Source organism: Aristolochia californica, unplaced genomic scaffold, assembly GCF_029961685.1.
Source record: "Aristolochia californica isolate CCGP_79_NKW_82.1479 unplaced genomic scaffold, dmAriCali1.0.hap1 SCAF_14, whole genome shotgun sequence".
In the NCBI taxonomy this organism is placed as follows: Eukaryota; Viridiplantae; Streptophyta; class Magnoliopsida; order Piperales; family Aristolochiaceae; genus Aristolochia; species Aristolochia californica.
Window position 1 is genome coordinate 5587731 of NW_027181815.1, and position 13663 is coordinate 5601393.

At 37.4% G+C, this 13663-nt stretch overlaps 1 protein-coding gene across 3 annotated transcripts; it reads left to right on the top strand.

Moving 5' to 3' along the window:
• Positions 1-435: 435 nt before the first annotated feature.
• Positions 436-13660, top strand: LOC137950356 (probable histone acetyltransferase type B catalytic subunit). Of its 3 annotated transcripts, none has more exons than XM_068796765.1 (10): positions 436-576; positions 5859-5900; positions 7850-7959; positions 8583-8678; positions 9387-9425; positions 9497-9573; positions 9692-9791; positions 10144-10231; positions 10342-10502; positions 12807-13660. In XM_068796765.1, exons 1-10 carry the CDS (start codon positions 504-506, stop codon positions 13464-13466), a joined length of 1446 nt encoding a protein of 481 aa, XP_068652866.1. In that variant the 5' UTR covers positions 436-503; the 3' UTR covers positions 13467-13660. The 3 variants fall into 3 exon arrangements, with proteins under 3 accessions (XP_068652866.1, XP_068652867.1, XP_068652868.1); XM_068796766.1 differs by having other exon boundaries at positions 8583-8651; XM_068796767.1 differs by lacking the exon at positions 12807-13660 and adding an exon at positions 12088-12152.
• The last annotated feature ends 3 nt before the right edge of the window (positions 13661-13663 follow it).

Consider the following 13663-nt stretch of genomic DNA (forward strand, 5'->3'; position numbering starts at 1 on the left):
CACATAAACAGGCAAAGAAGTTTAAGTATCAACTTTGACTGTACACATATGCAATTGACCGGTCAAAATTAGGTATTTATGTAAATAAGTTAAAAAGTTGGTGATTTGTGTTATTATGTTAAAAAATTTAGGTAATATCCTAAAATTCCCCTTATTTTTTAATCTTTTAGGTGGATTTCTCAATTCCAAATCGGAAATCATGTTTATTGTTTGGGAAATGAAGACTTTTGACTCGCTCGATCGTAGTTGAATTAAAATTTAAAATGGTTACGACCAGGTGACATTACAACAGACCCAGGTCACTTCCAAGAGAGCACGCGTGTCACTGGCGCGAAAGCATGGAGAAAAACGAAAATATTGCGCCTCGCCTGAAAGAAGCTGGCCGGTATATAAACCACAAACCGTAATTTTTCCCATTTGTAATTTACACATTTCCCGCCTCCCTTCCTCGTTCCCGCTGTCGGAAACCCTAATCACAGCAAAGGTATTTGCCGGACGGAGAGATGGGTCTGAAGAGACGTGACAGCGGGCAGCCGGATGCTAAAAGGCGTAAGCGTGTCGGATTCACGGAATTCGGTAATGTTGCCCTCGAACCCTGCCCGATGTAAATTTTTTCATTTTCACTTCCTGAGAGTGGACAGGCGATATGGGCAAGGGGCCGGTGTTGTGCACAGTGACTCCACATACTCTAATTTTTCTCCTGCATGTCGTATTTCTCTCTGTTGCTCCATATTTTGAGAGTTCTGGCAAAGATATTCATCTGTTCTTGTCGGAAACAATGACTGGGCTGGATTTGAACAAACAAACACTGTTTTGGTTCTCTTCATTTCCATTTTTCTATTATTTTGGCCGTGGAATTAGGCGAACAAGCTGCGGTTTGGTTGGATCATTCCCTACCTTCATTTTTTTTCTATGTTGAAATGGTGAAATATATTTACAGCCGAAAGGCAGAAGCAAAGCAATCGATGTCTTTGAATCTTACCGAATTTCGTCGGGTTCTGTGACATAATGCTGTGAATTCTGCCATTCACGAAAATGGATTTATGCTGAACTTGTTAAACATGGTCTTACCCTAAACGCAATTTGATGGAGCTTTAGTCACAATATTATCCACACCCTGCATTCATGTTTCAAGTGCTAGTAAGCTTGTGTGATTGTGGATGTTGGCATGAAATTTTAAAGAATTGAGGTTTCATGAACATGTAAAGAGAACCGCATCGATTCAATATCTTAAGTTTCCATCTGTACGCACTAAGTGTTTGTCATTGCTAATTCAGTTGGGTATGACTGCGAAGTGAGGTTAGATAAAGTTAGGTCCATCTAATTTTGGCTGCCTTCACCACCATTCAATTCAAATCCTCTACTTCAAGTGTTATTAAATGATTAAAATTTTACTTAGTTTGGCAAAATCCCATTTTCCCCAGTTAATCAAACTTAAACACTTCAACAATCTCCTTCTGGACCCATATGCGTGCCCAATGAATCATCAATTTTCAGGGAAACGAATATATTTTCATAGAATAATATGTCCAATATTAGCAAATGAAATAATAAATAATAAGTCTATTGTCTTTGATGGTTCGACTTCAATTAGATTCAAAGAAATATATATTTAAATGGATATAATTGTTTGTTATGAAAAGATAAAGTACCTTTTGATTTGATAAGCTTACCCATTTTACATTCTCCTAAGTATTAAAAATTACCATGTCATTACTATGGATCACTTTCCATCTTTTTAAATAAGTCTCCTCCTCTACTCTCTATCAATGAAATTTGAATTAGACCAAAGTCAATTTATTCTAATATAAATCAAATTAAATAGTTTTACAGACATTAAATATATGAAAGTCAGCTCAGTATAAAAATGATCCTTTACTGATAATTGCTAAGTTGTAAAAATAATCCTTCCTGTCCCAATCGCTTTCTACTATTCAGACAGATGTTCTAAGATTGTTTTGCATTCAAATTTTTCTTTTTAATTTTGCTCTTCATTTTCTCTACTGGATTATGTTGTTCTTCTTGTGAATCATCATCTAAGGTTGCATCAATCTTACTCCTTTGAAAGTTTGGTGTGTCCTTCTCTTTCTCTAGTATAATCTTTTTGTTTTTCATCATTTTAAAAACAGAAAGCCAAGAAGGACAAGTACTCAAAGAAAGTCAATTAATGACCACTTTCTAATCAATCTAAATCTCAAGTTGACATAAAACTCTCTATAGACACGGAGATTATGAAGAAGGGTTGCAATTTTAGCTTTAATGGAGCAAGTACAGCCCGAAGACTTAGAATACAATTAGCATGCTTCTAGAGGATGCCACATCATTTTTCAGGGCCCAGATTTCTACTAGAGTTGCAATAAAGTGAAATTCTAAGCATCTTGATGAGGGAGTTTGCCAGCTGACCATTCATCACTGTAAGAGGCAAGGAGGAGTTCAAGGGGTCTCCATTTCTAAAATATCATTGCGTTAACGAGCTTTGAGGAGTCCTTAGTGCCCTTAGTTAGGTTAATCCAACAGTGCATAGTATAACTCTGTTAGTTAACATAGTGATGGATATCTCTCGTCAAGGTTATTCTAGCCAAGTGGAAATGCATCAAGGGATAGCTGCAACTTATGTTCCTCAAACAGTGTGGCCTAAGGTGGCTAATTTGTTGTGAAGACAAAATCACCTTAGGAGATAAGATTGCTGTACAAATCACCAAATTTGTGCATCACAAAACCCAAGTCTTCAAGTCACAGGTGCAATGACAGGACAGGTGAATGCCAATTCCTTTTAAACACAACACGCATGGCATAGCCTTCTTGGGACAGATAGTTGGAGTCTTGGAGAGCAAATTATTAGGATCCATCTTTTTTTTGTTGGGGGGGGGGGGGGGGTAATAAAGAGAGGTAGCAATCAACTCACCTAAAGAGGCTGGGAGTCCAAATGGGGTGGTGGCAACCGTGATGGTGGATGTGTAGTTTTTCTGAGGCTGGAACCAATGGCTTTTTGCTTGAAAAGGTGTCCATTGAGCTTAAAACTCTAAATCCAACAGTTGACCAAAATCATGGAGTCATAACAGAAATTGAGGGGTCTGTGTGAAAGTCAAAAAGGATTGGGAAGATATTAGTAAGAGTGGTTGACAAGTGTCCAAACACTTAATGTCTAGAATAGTCATGAAATCTCAAACTTGGCATGATCTTATCCTTCATAAGGCAGATGGTTCTCCACAGAGGAGGCTAGGGGAGGAGTGAAGCCACTAGTAGTTGAACCATCGGTCTCAACCTGTACTTACTGGCTACAGTTTTTCTCTATAAGGAGTTAGTGTCTTTCCCTATCTAGAAAGCCATTACACCGGATTGCAAGTTCTTAGTCTGAAAGAGCCGGATCCCCAAAACCTTAAGGTTTTTGGGTGGTAGGCCACTTCTCTATTTACAGGATGGAATCTAAAACTACCAAATGAGCCATGCCAAAGAAATCTCTAGTATGTTCAAGTTGGGAAGGTACACTTGTGGGGTGAATGACAAACGATAATAAGCGATTGGGAAGGGTGAGGGTAGCTTTTTTTTTTTTTGTTTTTAAATGTGAATGGGTAGCTTTGACGGGAGGGAGGCTCAGGCAAGAGAGTTAAAATCCACCTTTATAGGATGACAACTATAGATTAATTTTTTCGTGTAGCACAGGTGGAGACTGATGATTAATTGATTTCTTAGGTTTTCCTGGTGGAGAATGAGAAAACTCTAATGGATGATTGATGAAGCCACAGTTAGAATATGTTGGCCAATTTGAAGTGGTTCAAGCATAGTCAAGCTTCTACAAATAGTCTTTTTGCCTCTTATCTGGATTACTGGTAGCAGAGGCTGACCTGAACCCAGAATCCTAACCAACCCTATCCCCATTTATTTGACCCAACCAAAGTCAAGTTGTAAACAAGTTGGCTTGGTGATTGGATAAATAATTAGGTCAGGTTTAGCTTGAATATGAAGCTGTATTCAAATTAATAGTTAAACCCTTATGCCTCTGTACAAGAAACTTCAAAAAAAAAAAAAGTTGAGAAAGAGGCTCTAAGTAGGATATTCCTTGGCCAATTTGTTATTCTGTTATAGTGTCATAGTTTCTTGTAGTGTTGACTGTAAATTTTTCTTACAGATTCTCTATCTAGAAGTGGGTTGTTCCTTCAATTTGTTCTGGAAGATTTTCTTCCTCTTGAGGTAGTTTAATTTGTTATTTTTGTCTGGTTTTGTTGCTGGCTTTCTTCATTTTTATGGTATTTATTTTCCTTTCTAAATGGAGTTTTTTTTTTTTTTTAATGAGAGATGATTTGATTAAAAGAACTAGAGAAAAAAGGGGATCTATCCCCTAACAACAAGAGATTCCAAGGAAGGTCCTTGCTTGGCCACGAAATTTGCTGATCTCGGGATGTGAGACAAAAAAAGTAGGGTGTTCCTTGGATATAGCTTTGGTTGTTTGAAGACAACAAAAAACTTATGAAAATGATGTAAAAAATGCAACTAAAATATGGTTTAGTTGTTTCTTGGATCAGCCCTATAGTCCAATTAATCTCATAATCATTGACATCAACCACATAGTGGTAGTGCATTTTTATTGAAATAGTTCATATTTACTAAGAATGCTGATGAACTTATTTTGAATTAAAAAGTTCAATAAAGATTTTTCAGTTACATTCTCAAAATAAAAAAAAAATGAACTTACAAAACTATTCAGTTTGTTTAAGGTCTCTATGAATATTCTTCTCATTGGCCAAACTCTATAGAAAGTATCTATTGTCTTGCTTTCATGGTTCTTGTGGAAGGAGCACAATAATAAGACATTTATGAGAACTGCTTCTTGAAAAGGAAGTCTCATCAAACAGATTTTAACCTCTGTTTTGACCTAGGTTAAAACTTACAAAGGGCTGCTCCAATCCCTTTCTCAATCATTAACAGCAATTGACAATTTGTAACAAATTTCAGAAATCATCCATTGCTCAATCTTGTGGCATGGTCACCTCTTTTCCAGAGAAGCCTGAAAATGAACTTCGATGGAGGATTTTTCGGTAATCCGTGGCCAGACGGCATTGGAGGTGTTATTAGGGACCATGAAGGTTCAGTGCTTCTAGCTTCTTCAGGGCCAATTGGTGGAAAAGACTCAGCTAAAGCAGAAATTGCAGAGCTCAGACAAGGCATAATGTTATATATGCAGAACTTCTCATCCCTTTTAGTGGTTGAATGCGATTCAGGCATTGTTATTGGATGGATAAAGGAGCTTCTAATCCTCCATGGAGTTTTGGATACTTGTTTGAGGAAGTAGAAAAACATGTGCTCACCTCTAGAAATCTCTTGGCTGTACACTTCAAGGGCTGCTAACAGTATGCTTGATGTTCTAGCTGAAGGTGTATCCAGGTCCTCTTTTGTAATTGGGAGATCTCTCCTTCTGTAGCTGGATTTCTTCATTTATAATCTTTCATTCTTTGTATAAAAGTTATCAATATTTTAAAAAGAAATTACTTAACTCATGGTTTCATGGAACTAAATGACCACTAAAACTCATTTGTCTAAAATTTTTTCCTCTCTCTTTTAGGTCAGCCTGCAAACCATTCCCCACCCAATAGCAGGGATTTGATTTAGTCCCACCCAAGTGTGCCCTAGAGACGGCAAACTTTAGTCAGCTGATTCTACTGCCATGGTTAAGACATTTTTCATTGATGTGGTAGTTTTCTAGTCACTATGATTATAGTTCTTTGGTTAGTTACCAAGCTTATTCATTTGCTCTGGACCATGCAAAGTGCTATTTATTCCTCTGTGCTAGAGCTTCAATGTGTTCTCTGTTTTGGACTTGTTGGATGATCCTTTATGTCTGTTTTGTTTACTGTGTGCAGATATTGGAATTGAAGCAAATGAGTGTGTTAAAATTTTTCTTGGTAATCCCTCTCTCTCTCTTTCTCTCTCTTTCGTGCTCTGTTTATATTTTCATAGAAACATATTCAATTGGTATATATATTTGATTTTTTTGAGCATTTTTAGTTTGAAATATTTTTTGATGGTAAACAAACCAATTTTATTAAACCTGGCCTGGTCAATGACTTAAAAAAGTGACTGGGTTCAGTTGAACCTGGGTTTACTGTGTTTGTCTACTTGTTGACTTGTTCTTTATGTCTTTAGGCATCATAAATTTTTTAAAGAAAATTTGAAAGGTTAAAAAAATTCTATTAGGGGCGAGGGCTGACCTTCTCTCTCTTTGTTTCTATTGCACACATCGTCATGCTGAGCTCAGAATGGCAAAGGAGTCCCTCCCCCGCTTGGAGAGAAAACAGGAGGGCCCCCCACCGTCCCCTAAGTTGTTTAAGAATTTCACATGGTGGAGGAAGGGAGGACCCTCTCTTAGCAGACAGAAGGGATTGAGATAAAGCTATGCCCCTCATGAGGGAGAGGTTCTTGCTCTTTTCCGTTGACATTGAAAGAGAGGATAATTCTGCTGACATTTCCCCTCTGCTGACTCTCACAGGGGTGGTCCCTTCCCCATGTGACCTAGTCACTGAGTTGATTAAGCTGGGCAGTTGTCAAAACTCGGTGGCTATAGCATTACTTTGGTTTAAGTGAACTTGTTTACATTTGATGGCTATAGCGCTTTTTTTAAGTTGGTGCAAATGGTGAGTTCAAGGTTGTAGATTTAAGTCTTGACATGGACATGTGATGCTGTAGTCCATTAAACTAGGAGTTCCTTTTTTAATTATTTTCAAGTAGTGTTTGTGGCTGTATCTGGGTTTCATTTGTGATTTAAGGTGGATAATTCTGGTACAGATTAGCTGTTTAAATTTAGTTTAAATCTTTCTACATTAGAATATACTGTTTCAACCAGTAAGACCATGATTGTTGTGATTTTAATAAAATGATTTTAGCACAATGAACTGACGTGAGTCTAAGTTCATCTGGATTAACCTAGTTCATCTGGCTGTTCTCATGGGTATCCTGGACTGGCTGGTATTGAAGGAGTTTCTCGTATCCATGATGGCTTGACTATTGCTAATTACTCTGGCCCTATCGGTCACTCGGACTCCACCTTGGCGGAACTCCTCAGCCTGTGCCAGGGCTTTATCATCTTCAAGTCTTCTGTTGGTGGTCAGCTATGGATCAAGGGGGGCTCTAGTGTTGTGATTGGTTGGTGCTCCATAGCCAGCAAGCCCCCTTGGCATCAAATAGTGGACATTGTTTCAGATGTGTCTTGTAGTTGGATGCATGTACTGAGATCAGCAACTTGTTTGCTGTTTCTCTAGCCAATAGGGGGTGACCCTCCAATCCCTCATTGTAAGGGTCTCCTCTCTTAAATTTTGTCTCCTTTACCCCTGGGCTTCAAATACACTTCTTCTTCTTCTTCAAAAAAAAAAAACCTAGTTCGATGATGAATTAGGAGATACTTTAGCTGATTTGGTCCTCAATTCCAGGTGTATAAGCCATACGCTCTCTTGTTGAAGTTTTAGTGAAATGAGTACACTACTTTTATGAGAAAGATAAAAGATTGATTACGAGTTTTTAATTCCAGGAAATTTGGTTACATGTTTGATGAACCTCATGATATTTCTCTTTGTATTTCTGTATCATTGTCTGTGACAACTGTTTAACTGATAAAGCATGTAATGGAGGGGGCTGACCTTCAACACCTTGTTGTGCTGGATCATCTCTCCTTTAGTCTTTATTCTGCTGTTTCTATTTTGTTCCCTTGCTGCTTTCAATAAAATGACACGTTTCAAAAAATAAAAAAAAAAGTTCTACGTGTTATACTGAAGTTCCTCAATTTTGTGAAACTCATAATAAGATTTTGAATAATTCTAGTGCTGATACTAACTTGCTATCTGTTTGCTTCCCATTGCAGTAAGCAAGCCAGAAGAAGTAGATTGTGCTGAGAGCTTTTGTATTAGCCCAGTTGACTTGAATCAATTTTTTGGTGAAGATGGAAAGATATATGGTTACAAAGATTTGAAGGTTATTTCCTTCTCTATATTGCATATGTTGATGTGAACAAATTTGCAAAAGTCAATTAAACCTTAGATGAATTACCAGTGGGTGAAGTCATAGAAATTAACATTCACTTGGTACTCATGATGCTAATGGATAATATTTTCACAATCTAATATTTGCTTGAACCTGGGGTGACTCCACTTCTAACCTTGCAGTATGAGGAGTGCAGGGTGACTGGGCAATTGAATTGCCAATATAGTAGCTACAGTAATTATTACATAATTTGTCTTAGTTTTTGTTTGCCATTCTCTCCTGCTTTGCCATTGTCTAGGCATTTCCACTGGTCAAATATTGAAACAGAAATCCCTGACAAGTTAGTGACTTTTGGCTTCAGGATAGCATGGACATAACACAAACTCTTAAATGTATTTTGTTTTCCTATTGTGGTGTATGTCATCTACAATAATGGATTTGATCACTTCATGTATACATATTTTTCTTTTATCGCTTATCTCTTTTTATGTTGGAGATGTTATTTTGGAAAGTAGTTTGTTATTCCTTTGGGATTAATTGTTGAACTTTGCTCTTTACAGTTGTTCTTTTTGTTCCATCTAAATTGCTTTACTTTGCAAACCCCTTTTGTGCAGATCAACATTTGGTTGAGCAGCAGATCTTTCCATGCATATCCTGAGATTTCTTTCCAAAAATCATTCAAAGTAAGTAGAACTGCAGGGTGTGTCAAGGTACAGTTTTGGCTGCCATATTATCTGATTGTCTATTTTTTCCCCTTTTGTCTCGTAAAGGCAAAATATTGGTGTTTTGTGCAACTGTGAGTTGGTTGCTCGTAGATTCTTTTCGTAGTTATTCTCCCTGGATATCATAGCTGAAGGAAAGCTTGGAAAATGATCTCCTGCTATTTTTTTATTTACTCTTCAAAAGAAACACTAATGAACTCTGTCGTGTTGCCTTATGGTGAGTACTTGTTATGGTTGTCTCTTTTCCAATACTAAATGTTTCTGCTTGTTTATCATTTCTTACTTCTTGGTTGTAGAAACTGATAATAGGAGAAATTGAAGAGAAAAGAGAAGAAAATAAGAGAGAAGAAGACAGGAAAGCTGTGTAGAAAGAGCAGCAACAGATCAGGAGTTAATCAACCTTAATTCAGTCTTTATACTAGCTTAAGTGTGAAAGAGATAAATAATGCCTCTATTACATGTGTTAGCCTTATATGAGCATTCGAAGGCATAAAGACAAAACTAAAGTGTCCTGAAATAAAGACACTGAATCTATGACACTATCAAACCAAAATGAGATATAGATACATAGAGAATTTGCAAATACCCCTGACTCTATATTTTCTAACATTGATGAACAACTAGGCATATGTAGTGAAATTCACTGTCATTTCTTTATCTGATATTTTTGGATTTAATTATTTTTATCCGTTGTAGGGGACAATGGGGATTACAGATTTGAACCCTGTTTTTCAGGTAAGGAACACTCGTAACATGTTTTGATTGTCAGTCTCAATAGTAAATTTGACCCTTTTGTTTCCTTACAGATCATGTTTGGGGAATCTCTGGTTGTTAAAAAAGATGAATTTCTTGATACATTCTCTACAGAACATAACTATATTAGGTATGACTTTGCCACATTTTGACTTTCATACGATTCTTGCGGCGTGTAGTTTCAACTTTCACATTTTTTATTGTTCAATTGCATTATTTCTGAATGCAACTTTATATGCTGTCTTTAGGGACATTGTCTCAAATGGAATGGTTATACACTCTAAAGTCTTGGAGAAACATGATGACTCTTTAAATTACCTCTCTGAAGAAGAGTCTCCTAAGACAGAGGTATTTTTAAATCTTGGACTTCTTTCCCTTGAGTCATCCTTTTGTTGTTAATGCCATCTAACCAATAAGCACTTGAAACATTCTTGGCTGTTGGCCATTAATCAGGATAAGTTTTTTATTGGTTACAATGTTGCGTAGACATTAGTTAGATTATGTACTAATCCTTAATTTTTTTTGAGCACCTACCCTTATTTGTACATGAGACACTGAACCATGTAAGAGACATTATATGTGGCACAGTAAATGCCTTAAGAGAATGAATCAGTTAGATACTGCTAATTTATTATGACTATTATTGTGATAATTAGCTAAATATTGATTTTGATGAGTGCTGCTTTCACACTTTCTACAGCACCAGGTTATTCGGATGGATCCAAGTAGTGGACCTGTTGGCCAGTTATATAGTCGTTTGGTACCTCTTGTTCTTCTTTTGGTTGAAGGTACTCTTACCTAAGAATATGATATCCTGCTTTTGAAAAGTGTATTGTATTATCTGATACTATAATGCAATGAATGCAAATTTGGTAAGAGTTTCAAGATATTGGTTTAGGTGGAAGGCCAATTGACATATCAGATCCAAGATGGGACATCTATTTTGCTGTTGAGAAGGAGTCCAATCAGTTGGGGTCTATTGGTATCAAATTACATGGCTTTGCAACCATGTATCGCTTTTATCACCACCCAGACAGTACACGCTTTAGGATCAGCCAGGTTAGCTACTTACATGGAACTTAGTTGTTACTCTGCAATCTCTCTCTTTCTTTGCACACACATCTCTGCAATTTTAAGGACATTTCTAGCAGTGCCAGTGTTAGATTCACGATGTTCTGAATGCAATCTCTAATTTGATACTGTTTAATGCTGATAACACCCCAACTATTAAGCATCTGAATTACCGTTAATATGGAGTAGCTGATTATCCATGGACAGTCACTGCTCAAACATTTTTGCCTGACTGTGACGGCCTATTTAGGTTCTTATTCGGCCAGAATCAGTGTGAAGAGGCCTGGTGTTGTCTGATCATGGACAATTTTCTAAAGAGCCCTTCTCTTTGTTTCTGGGATAGTACTTTTAGGATGGGGTTTTTCCACGCGTGGGAAGTAGTGTTTCTATACACACTGATGCACCCTCTAGAAAATAGCTCTTCCCACATTCTCTTTCAAAAACTTTCTGGCTTTTGTGTTGACTTCTTGCTTTAGTTTGTCTACTGCACATAGTATATCACAAGTATTTGAGGATTATTTAAAGAAGACAGTGTCATTCTCTAAGATAGATTTATTTTCCTGATGAATTTGCCTTCCTTTTGACAATATGGCCTATTTTATCTTTCAACTCAACAGAAGGATGGCACTTTGTTTGGAATCCTGATTTTGAGAGTTAGATCCCATATTGAATTAATGGAACATAAGGTTATTTTAGAGGCCAATAAGTAATGGTAGACTTTAAGCATTGTTTCCACGGAGCCATGTTTAGTTAAATACTCTTATGAGATAAATACTTGTCTAAAGGTTTCATGCGTTAAGGTAATCTACCTTTGGTTTCATTTGAACATAATTTTTTTTTATTGAGAAAGGAACTTCCTGGGTATATTGGGAAATCGCAGCGAGGTTGAATCAGGGATATAACAGTAGAAGGATAGGAATATTGCCAGAAAAAGAAAGACTAATCAAGTGGCAATTGTCACCCACGATGAGATGTTCATAGGAAGCTTTTTTGTAACCAAGGAATTAGCTAAGCAATTTGCTTTTCTTTGAGCACGTCCAAGTGATGGTTCAGGACCTAGTCCTTGGTCTCACTGAATACCTGTAAGAATTTGGAGCGGGGGGGGGGTTATTTCTATCTTTCTTACGTGGTCGAGAACAGCAGCTGGCATAAACTGTAAGACACTGGAGAAGGGCCTGTAACTCTTCTGCTTCTGTAGAATCATACTGACGGAAAGGGACAGACATGAATGATGTTGGCCAAGTATCTAATGATTTTGCCACCACCAGAAATACCCTTGAGTGGCTATAAAAATGTGCTCAAACCTATCATCCACAGTTGGGGACCAATTAATGGGAGATTCCATCCTTAACTCATTGAAGTGATTCTGCGAGTGTAGTCAAGGTGCCACCTGAGCCCCTCTTTTTGTTGGAAACATCCTTTCTCTGTAAACTTGGGAGTTTCCCTTTGTCAAATGCCTCATGTATCATTATTAAGTTCTTTTCAATAGAAACTTATGTCAATTTGCAAAAAGAAGTTATCGCTAGTGACTGCATTAAACAAATGATATGGCTTCTGTAAGTTGCTTGTGCAGAATAGTTCTCTATCCTGCCAATTGAGTGAGTAGTTCGAGCAATGTAGCTGGCTGAGGCAGAGGGCTGGGGAACATGTTCATTTCTACGTGTTTGCTCAACTACCTATTTTTTCAGATGTGTTTAAGAAAGCCTTACGAACTTCAGGGTGGTTTGATGAAATTTCTAGGTCAGTTATATTTTGACAAAGCCCTAAAAACTTATTCTCTTATTCTTTTCAACTCTTTTTCAAAATCACAGTCTTCGCCTCTGTATTCTCTCTCTAGGTAAAACCTAGGTGTTTGGATGAAGTGGTTTGTAGCAATTAAACGTTGGTGCATAAACACAAAGAAGTAAGGTTTTCTTAAGTTGCATTAGCATTTTCTAGACTTTTAATGGAAAATCTTTTAAAGTTGTGAGAGTTACCAGATCTAAATTGATGTATGCAGTTTTATATTAAATTGGTGGTTTAAACTTTTTGCTTTGACAAATTGAACAACTGATTTGGTTGTGTTTTAAGGTGGTTGATAAAGTTTTGGTGACAGTAGTTATTTATCCTTTTAAGGGATTAATCTGCACCTTACCTATTGGGGAGAAGGGTAAGTAATTATTGGGAGGAACATTGTCTTCGTTCAAAAAGACCATAACTGACACCACTTTACAACTTTGCCGTGCTATTCATTTATCTTTGTTTAATTCCATGCGCTCTATTTCAGCTATCTGAATGGTATTTTTTTGGCAGCTGTTGGTATTGCCTCCCTACCAAGGCCATGGCCACGGCAGTATTCTCCTGGAGACTATCAACTCTATTGCAATTGCTGAAGATGTTTATGATGTCACTGCAGAGGAGCCTTCTGATTATCTCCAACAAATTCGAGTCTGCATAGACACTCTTCGCTTGCTAACCTTTGAGCCAGTCAAGTCATCAGTCACCTCCATCGCTTCTCAACTGAAAGAAAGTAAATTATCAAAAAGAGTTGGCAAATTTTGGTCGGATCCTCCAGCGGCCATCATTGAAGAAGCCAGAAAGCAGCTAAAAATTAATAAGAAACAGTTTGTACGATGCTGGGAAGTTCTTATTTTTCTCTACCTTCATCCCGATGACCAGAAATCCATGGAAAATTTCAGAACCTGCATTGCAGATCGATTGAAGGCTGATATACTAGAGAAAAGCCCTGAGACCAACGGGAAGAGTGTGATTGATGTACCAAGCGACTATAACCCCCAAATGACTTTTGTAGTGTTCCAAGCAGCAGCATCCCAAGTAAAGGTGGATGGAGCAGGTGTTAATGGTAATGAAAACAATATTCAGGACGACCAGTTGAATCAAGTAGTGGATAAGCACGTCGAAGAGATTATGGAGATCGCCAAAAAGGTCGCTATGCATGCAGCCAAGTCTTAACAAGTTGGGGATTTTTCCCGATCTGGAATCCTTTGGCAGTCGATTAAAGTTTATAAGGGCTGTTGAATACGTGAAGTAGGCTTGTATATTACGGCGATATTTTTCTTTTTGTATTTGTATGTAGGATCCTTGAGATGGTTTGCAGTTAATTTTGCTCATCCGTCAGCGGTGGATGTGGGCGGTTGCTTGTTTTAGAT

Excerpts from the sequence above, each read along its gene's own strand:
- LOC137950356 (XM_068796765.1), top strand. The coding sequence starts at position 504 with ATGGGTCTGAAGAGACGTGACAGCGGGCAGCCGGATGCTAAAAGGCGT. Across the intron at positions 577-5,858 it reads TGTCGGATTCACGGAATTCG|ATATTGGAATTGAAGCAAAT; the intron begins GTAATGTTGCCC and ends TACTGTGTGCAG. Across the intron at positions 10,503-12,806 it reads CACGCTTTAGGATCAGCCAG|CTGTTGGTATTGCCTCCCTA; the intron begins GTTAGCTACTTA and ends TTTTTTTGGCAG.